Source organism: Chelonoidis abingdonii, chromosome 1, assembly GCF_003597395.2.
Source record: "Chelonoidis abingdonii isolate Lonesome George chromosome 1, CheloAbing_2.0, whole genome shotgun sequence".
Classification (NCBI taxonomy): domain Eukaryota; kingdom Metazoa; phylum Chordata; order Testudines; family Testudinidae; genus Chelonoidis; species Chelonoidis abingdonii.
The window spans coordinates 1885896-1894632 of record NC_133769.1 but is presented as its reverse complement, the minus strand read 5'-3'; the positions used below and the strand labels follow the sequence as shown (position 1 = coordinate 1894632).

The 8737-nt window shown below is 46.9% G+C and overlaps 1 protein-coding gene across 1 annotated transcript in view; it reads left to right on the top strand.

Annotated features, from left to right (window-relative positions):
- Positions 1-8581, top strand: part of CEP41 (centrosomal protein 41) — a 28180-nt gene extending 19599 nt beyond the window's left edge. Inside the window, exons 9-12 of the mRNA XM_075063629.1 lie at positions 349-463; positions 1734-1949; positions 3453-5745; positions 6010-8581. Coding sequence (XP_074919730.1) covers positions 349-463; positions 1734-1949; positions 3453-3598 — 477 coding nt within the window. The 3' untranslated portion in view covers positions 3599-5745; positions 6010-8581. The remainder of the gene's footprint in view (positions 1-348; positions 464-1733; positions 1950-3452; positions 5746-6009) is intronic.
- Positions 8582-8737: the final 156 nt, after the last annotated feature.

Here is an 8737-nt window from a genome sequence, read left to right as displayed (position 1 = left end):
AAAAAATCTCCGATCAAAGGCGCAGGGGCGCACCGACACCTAGAGTGGAGCACCCACAGGGACACCCATCTCGAAGAACGTCAGTTACTGCACAAGGTGAGTAGCCTCCTCTTTCCCTTGATCTGCTGCCAGTTGTCCTACAAATGCAGCCCAATATGCCATTAGCCTTTCTGACAACAGGAGCAGACTACTGACTCCTATCCAGCTTCTCATCCACTGTAATCCCTAGGCTAACCATGTCAACTTGTCTCTGCCACTTATGTAGCATCAAGAAGATGACATCAGACATCAAATTCATGTTAAGTTTGATAAAAAATATACAGGATCTTTAACATCTCTGCCTACCAGAAAAATGCTCATGGGAAGATTATCATCCTATATGATGATGATGAGAGACTAGCCAGCCAGGCTGCCACTACCATGTGTGAGAGAGGCTTTGAGAACTTATTCATGTTATCTGGAGGTGAGGGGGATTTCCTTTTGCATCATAAATGTGGGGACTTGGCTTAAAATTGAGAGTTGGGGGTGAGGCTTGCCTGAATTAAATGATGGAGCTAAATACATGGCTCTGCCTGGGTGTTACAGTCCTGGCCAACAAAACCATGGCTGTTCCAGTCTTCGGTCTCTCTTAGCTAGAGACTGCCATCCATTTGGCTTGGCTTTGGCAAGTGTCTCCTAGGCTTTGTCTGCTTTGAGGATTTTAAGGAATTCTCTCCCTCGCTGGGAGTGCTAAACTGCAATGTTCTTACCCCTGTGACATCCAACTCTGCTCAGACCAGGTCAAGAGGACGTGGGATCTTTTTTAAAAAAAAAACACGCTGATATCTGGTCTATACCAAATGCTCCCACTTTTCTAGGGCTGGTGGAAGAATGCCCTGCACATACTGCTGCCCCTGCCATTGCTAGCACCGCTGGAGAGGCACTTGTGCTAAAGTAACCGTGGGAATAATCTCTGATGTCCTTGGTGTAAACAAGGGTTGGGGGGATAATATGTGATCATGCAACTTGTTTTCACGTGCCCTAAAATAGGTCATTCTTTAACCCGAGTCACCAGTGGTGAAAGGCTGGTGTCAAATCCATCCCACCACTGAGACCCCACTTTGATTCCACGATTTATAGTATCAACACTATGTAAATAGCTTTTACCAAGAACAGCCTGAGACATCCAGCCTCTGTGTGCGCTAAGCAAATCTGAAGAGCCTGTCACTTCAGGACCTAGGAAAACTGGCATAGGTTGGCTCTCTTAGCTTCATTAACATCCCTTATCTCAGTACCCTCCCGAAGAGTGTGTATGCTAAGATGGAGGTGGGGGACACTTGGACTTTTATTTCCCTTTTTCATGCTTTGCATTGTACATTTTTATTCCCTAAATATGCTGCAGTCTCCAAAGCCCTTTGGAGAGCCTGCATCTTGTAGCTGATTCACGAGACTTGCTGTTCCCAAGGGCAGACTCTAGGAGCTGATCCTGCAATGTGCTAAACCTCCACAACTTCTACTGAACCCTGTGGCAGTCAAGGGAGCTCAGTACCTCTTGGAATATGACTCAAAATGCACCAGCAGTTGAGAATAATGACCTCTATATAGGTGTCTCCTGAGCCTCATCCCAGAGTTCAGAGGAGTACTATCAGTAGCTCTCCTCCTGTCACTTGTGATCAGGAGGTGAAAGTTAAGAATCTGACCAATCACTGCAAATAATTGGTGATCACTAACTATATGATCTGTATTGTCTCCAGGCCTGAAGGTCCTTGCACAGAAGGTGCCTGAAGGGCTGGTCACTGGGTCATTTCCAGTGTCTTGCCAGTTGGCAGCCTACACAGGATCTGCCCGGAAAAGGGTCACCCCAAGAGAGACACCCGCACTTGCTGAGAATAAATGGAGATTTACTGCAGAAGATCTACAAAAGATAGAATACTACCTGGAAGAGGAGCAGATCCCCTCAGACACTGCCAGTAAGATTCCTTGACAAACAATGGGACTGTGCCTTCAAATTCCCATAGACTTCCCCTGAGCTGGCTACAGCACCATTTTATACCAGATCTCTGAGGAAAGAAAGTGGCTTTTTGATACTGACCAGGGACTGTAGGCTAGAACCTGTGCCCTAATGTGCCATGCTGATCCATTGTGGACAGGGGCTTTTCTGTGTGTATGTATAGAGCACCAAAACTCCCACTGAAGACAATGGAAGCTTTGCCTGAGTAAAGGCGTCAGGATTTGTCCCATAGGCTATTAAAAATAATCCAGGGGATTGGAAGGCACATGCCGCACTGCATAGTACCTGTGAGGCCTTATGACAATTTCCTGGTTTTCACAGTTCATCAGGCCTTTCACTAAAACACTGCTGTATCACTTCACCTCCAGCTATTTGCTGCACTAGTGAAAGGCCTGTGTGGGTGTCAGTCTGTCACTGGGATGCTGGGGCTCAGCAGATCAGCAGGGTGTATATCTCTCAGATTGCTGTCTGTGCTCTGCGAGAAGCATCCCCAGCCCGCTCCCAAGCGTCAGAGGGGATTAAACCTTCCTAATGGCAGACTGAGTGCAGTGATAAGGGGACACCGCGCGGGATTTAGCGGCCCCAGAATGGTGTGGGAGGATTTCCTGGGGGAAGGTGATGAGCCAGGCACAGACTGTGTGGGTGGTAACAAGCATTGCCACGGCAGTCATGCCCCACCATCACCTCAGACCCTCTGTGCAGAACGTTTTTCATCCCTTCTGCCTCCCGAGTGCAGGTGTAACTCAACAGACCCTGGTTGTTGGCAGGCGGGATTGAACCTGGGACCTTAGTGCATGAGCCTGTACCGCATGACCTGAAGGCCAACTAGCTGTTAGCTAAGGCTGTAGAACACTCATTAATCTCTCTAAGTGGGCTCAGTGCCACTAGATGGGACAGAACCCCACACCCAGTAGATGGGTGGGTTACACAGGCAGGCTGCCTCGCCTTAATGCTGGCATCGGACAGGCTTGGGGCTGTAGTGTGGTGTGATAGGTCCAGCTTTCTCAGCACTGGGGCTGCATCTTCCACACACACAGCCGGCCTTTCAGGGTATGTCTGCATGACGCCAGCTGACTCGGGCTCTGGCTCCCAGGGCTGCTTAACTGCCTGAGCTCTGCAACCCTCCCGCTTCTCAGGGTCCTAGAGTCCGGGCTCTATCTGAGCCCAAACATCTCCACTGCAGTTAAACAGCCCCACAAGCCCAAGTCGGCTGGCACAAGCCAGGCGCAGGTGTCTAGACGTTCCCTCTGTGGCAGGCCGCTGACTGTTTGAGGGAGCGTGAAAGGTCTGTTATATACCTGGGCTGTATCTCTACCTGTTAAAAATGACAAGGCAGGTTGTAACTGCACCCCAGCATCTCCCGTCAGCCCCTACCCAGCTTTCGACAAAGGAAAACAAAACTCTTTTATCTGATTGTCTGTTCAGCACAAAATCACATGAGTTTTTGTTCTTCTTCCCCCAGGCCGTCTCAGCCGTGCTTCCTCAGGCCGAGATTCCAAGGCAACGGCTGTACGGAGCACCCAGAACCTCCCCACCGCCAGCCCAGCTGGCTCCCTCGCCACCCGCTCCTTCAGCAGCAGCAGCCTCCAGAACAAGCCCTGGAAGTAAAGACAGTGTCTCTTTCAGTTGAATAAACGAAAGTCCCAGTTCTGGGAACCCCTGATCAGTACATCCCGTTTGTCATTTTAGGAAGCTGCAAAGAGGAAAAATAAACCCATGATCTAACAATGGCAAGAGGGGTGGGGTGCAGCAGGCTGACATTCAGTAGAAGAAGTAAAGGTATAACTTTCCAAGACTGATCTAAAGGGATAAAGTTGTTTTGTGAAAATGAACTTTTCCCCGAAGTCCCTGACCCACAGAAGTGGGTCCATGAAATCTGTAACTTTAAAAAATGCCAGTGGAATCTGTGTTCTTAGAAAATATTCCCCCTGGGTCTGGGATCTTAGTAATGTAGCGCAGTGCTAGCACGTGAGCACCTGAAAGATGAATAGACCAGCCACTGTCTGTAAACAAAAGTCTTGATGTCTAGCTGAAATGGAGCCAACGAATAGCACAACTGGTGACGAGTGAGCAAGATGCCCAGAACACCTCTTTTTAACTGTCCAAAGTGTTTGTAATAAGGGCATTCTTGTAAGGAGTGTACAGAATGATACTTCACCTGGCAGGGCCCTTGTCTGCAGTACTGTTTGCAACATATTTTTGCATTTGAAACCTTTCCTCTCGTAGCTCCTTGAGTACTTGGTCTCTGTTCTGTGTTCCAGGCTGTATAATGCTCTGGTTCTGAGCGAAGCTATGTTACAATGTGTTTCTTGGTTTGTAAATGAGATTAGAAGGTAACTTTGGGCATGATGCTGAAATGGGCTGAGCAGAACTCCGATTGACTTCGCTCACAGCAGGAGCTGACTCTTCCAGCTTCAGTCTCTCCCGGTGAATTTCTGCTTGCCGAGCCAGGTTGCTGGTGACAGGAGTAGCGAAGAGAACCACAGAGTGACTCTGGGGGAATGTCCTGGTCCTTTGTGGTGATATTTTCCTTGTGACATTGCAGTGCTGAGTGAACTGATCACACAATGATCTGTCGTGAGGTCTTTGTCACAGCCTTTCAATGTCAAGCCTTCCTGTCATTGTCTGGTGACTCCCAGCCATTCTCAACACGGTGTTTTCTGCTTCCATCTTGGTGGCTGAGCGTGAGGGTGTTCCTGGATGCTTGGAACGATCCTGGCTACTCCAGCCAGTTTGGTCAGTGAGTTGCTTTCTGCTGAGTCGTGTGTCAGGGTGGTATAGGGTGCACGAGATGAACAATGCTCATTCGCACTGCTTGAGACCAGACTCTCACCTGGCATGTGGGTCTCTGATTAATGCACACAGCTATTCCAAGCTACAAGCTGAAGATCGCTGGTCTAGACAGTCTGAAGGGCAGATGGTCATGAGCCTGCTTTCCACGATGCATATGGATCACCTTAAAATAAAGTTAAGGAGCAGAACTCAGACTTGCTCTGCTGAGCTCCTCTAATGGAGCTTGTGACAGTAGGTCTTGATCACTAGAGTAGGGAGGGGCTCTGCATCTTAACTGACTAGTGGAGGCATGAAACTATTGCTGTCTATTGCATGACCATCTCTCTGCAGCTTCCTTGATGTTAGTGGGGCTAGGAAAAAACTGTCCCTGGTAGTCACAATGACATTCCAGCAAGGCTCCCTGGTGGTGAGGGCTGCCCAGAATTTCTGAGGCCATGAATCTGGTGACTTTCTGGGAGTCTGAGGATTTGAATAGAATGTATCAAAGCTTAAAATGCCTCTTAATGAAATGCAAGGCTCCCAAGCCAGCAGTATTGGCTTATGCTTGCACTTTCCTTGGTGGCTGGTGAGAAGTTATTTGGAGCCCACTAGCGGTAGAAACCTAGTTGATGCGTTGTCTTCACCCTACATAGCTGTGTTTTGGGGACTCGGGACAGCCACTTGTGGACCCCGCTTTCTAGTTTTTACCTAGTGTGTTGGTTGACTTTAGTCCAACTATTTTATTTTGTCCTTTAAGGCTTGCTGTCCTCTGTGGCTTCATCTGCACCAGAAAAATCAGGCCCATAATTCACCACAGATAGTGCTCAGCTGGAAGTAGCAATAGCGGAAGTGCAAGTTTACACAGGGTGCTGGCATATTACCACAGTGCTGCTTCACCCTACTCTGAGCAGGGTGAGTGATCAACACTCCTGCCCCTGTCTACACTTCTGCTTCCATCACTGGGAAATTCTGGGCTTTCGAAGGTCACTAGCAGCTGCTGAGCATCCACAGTTCCCACTGAAGTTGATGGGAACTGAGGGCACTTGGCACATTGTAGGGTCAGGTCCTAGGCTTTGACAGCACTAAGCGGGATCAGCATTCCAGCGCCAATCCCTGGCCACTGGGAAGTCACCCAAGCAAGCAATCACTCTTTCTATGAGGATTCAGATTAAGAGCCTTGAATTACTTCCATGGCTTTAACTGCTACCTATAATTGACACAGTCAAGGGTCCATACCAGCCTGTTAGTGGATTTTTGGTGGTGGATTTAGATGGAGGGAAGAGGGTGTTAGCAGAGTGGGGTCAGCACTCATCTAACAGGCTGGTATGGACCCTTGACTGTGTCAATTATAGGTAGCAGTTAAAGCCATGGAAGTAATTCAAGGCTCTTAATCTGAATCCTCATAGAAAGAGTGATTGCTTGCTTGGATGACTTCCCAGTGGCCAGGGATTGGCGCTGGAATGCTGATCCCGCTTAGTGCTGTCAAAGCCTAGGACCTGACCCTACAATGTGCCAAGTGCCCTCAGTTCCCATCAACTTCAGTGGGAACTGTGGATGCTCAGCAGCTGCTAGTGACCTTCAAAAGCCAAGCTGAAGAACACACTTCTCTGGCCTTGTGCAGCATAAGCCCTACCTTGATCTTATTCTCCTCTATAGCAATCTGCCATTGTATGTGTATAGCCAACAGCAGCATGTCTTTAAGTGGTGTAAAGATTGTAAATAGATTCACTTCTCTTTCCTTCCTTAGAGAACCAGTTGGTGGCACTGGGACATGGGATGTGTGGGAAGGCAGCTCCCTGCATATGGCATAGTCTCACCTTCCTGAGAGAGGCTTTGTTGTCGTGTAGCATGCCAAAAATTCCCTGCTTTTGTTTCTGCCTTTTAGCATTGACAGACCAGTTTTTATTTAGTCCGTGCAATCAGGGTGCTGCATAAAGGCAAGTGCCACAAAAACTGCTGACAGCCCTGGGGGTGCAGGATGTAAACTGGCCACCTGGATCTGGCTTCCTCCAGAGAAGGATGTGACTAAGGACACTCGGAGCTGGTCTGTGTGTGTACACGTTGCAATCCTGAGCAGGAAAGCAGCCTTCTACACACAGCTCCCGTGAATACAAACTATCCCCACACTCTGCAGGGATCAAATGTGCAAGGAGATTCTGGATAGGACCTGCTGAGTGGGGCATTAATGGGTTTCAGATGCCAGCCAACACAACCCAGTACATCTTGCTCCAAGCACTTCTAAGACCCTACGCCACATTTGGCATTTTTGTACATTTTTAAATGTGTATTTTTATATGTAACAAACCCTGATCCCAATTCATAATTTACAGCTCCCGACTTCCCAAGGAAATCCAGGAAGTTCCATTTTAATTACTCAGAAAGAAAAGTTTTTTGAGTTTGTACAAACTCTTGACTGTCCAAGGATAGCCCAATACACTGGATTTCTACAGAGTTGACTTCTGTGTGTATCGAACAGTTGGGTTAATCAGATGTGCGGGATTTCAAGGCCAGTTGAATTGGGACAGTGAATGTGAGGTACTATCTCTCTCTCCTGTTTGCCTAGCCATAGGAAGCAGTCTGCTCAGTAAGTCTTACAGTCGTGTTAACTGGTCTTACCTCTCACATAGTCTGACTTATATTATCAGGTTTCTGGTAAGAAAGGTTTTGTTGGGGGGTTTTTTGTGCATTTATTTATGTTTAACGAACCAGCTAGGCTTTGCCAACTTTGATCTTTTATTTACTGATCAGTGATATTGCGAGTCAGCTGGAGAGCAAAGTATGGTTTGGTGGTTGGATCTCAGAACTGGGAGCCTGGGATCCCAAGTTCTCATTCTGGCTCTTACGCCTTGGGCAAGTCACTTAGCTGCCCTCTGCCTCAGCTTCCCTATCTGTAAAATGGGGCTGATAATCCTTCCTTACCTCACAGAGGTGCTATAATGCTTTGTTATTTGATGTCTGTTACAGGCTTTGAAAAGATTTTACTTGATATTAGGAAAGTGTCATAAAAATGTGAAGTATTTTATTAATTTTGAACATGCAGGCTAAAACTGACTCATGCTGGTTTGCATGTTAGTTTGATGGGCTGCATTCATCACTCCCCTTCAGGCAGTAAGAGTCTGACTTTTTCGTGCTATCATGAAATAAAAGCTTGAGCTAAATGGCATCTTATACAGAATCCAATCAGCTTTTTGCTTAAGCCAATTGACAATAATATTGTGCCCCTAAAAAATTGCTGCATCTGGTCAATGTTGTTGAATGTTTAAAATGGGGCCGGGGTAATAAAGAGAATGTTTGTTAGTTACATGCTTAAAATACTGGGACAAATGCAACTTAAAAAGAACACATTTTATGTTTGAATGCGAGGTATCTAAAGTGTGCACGCATTCAAAAGGGTTGTCACACACACACACACACGGTAAACTCAGAGGGGAGGGGAGGGATACAGTGTCTCGGCTGAAATCAAATAGTGATTGTGAGGCAAAGCATTTTTTATTATCCAGCTACAGTACTAGGATCTGAAATCCTCTTGCCCTGGGTTACTAGGAAACTCTCTTTTCTGCATCAGAGAAAGAGTCCAAGCCAGTCAGGGTTGTTTAAGATCATCTTAATCCTGTGCATCGAAGGAGGAGCTGAAGAACATATCTTCTTATCCTCTTATTGTCTTTGAGGGTTCGTATGTTTTGCATCTTAGCTTAACTGTGTCATATGATTAGGCAGGTGCTTTTGTTTTGTTTTCGGGGGGATAGGGGTGGAATAGATTTCTGTAGAGTTTTTTCTGTTTTTTAAATTTTGATTCAATAAAAAATAAATGATGCAGCATGGCTGAGTATTGTTTTAATTGACTTTATTTTTTTAAGGGCTAACAGAAAAATCAGTATGGGGAGTAATAATGTGGGGCAGTAACTGCAGAACCAGGGTGTCAAAACGGGCCTTGGCTGGGACTTTGCTCCAGCCCCAAAGTGTGGCAGGGGAATT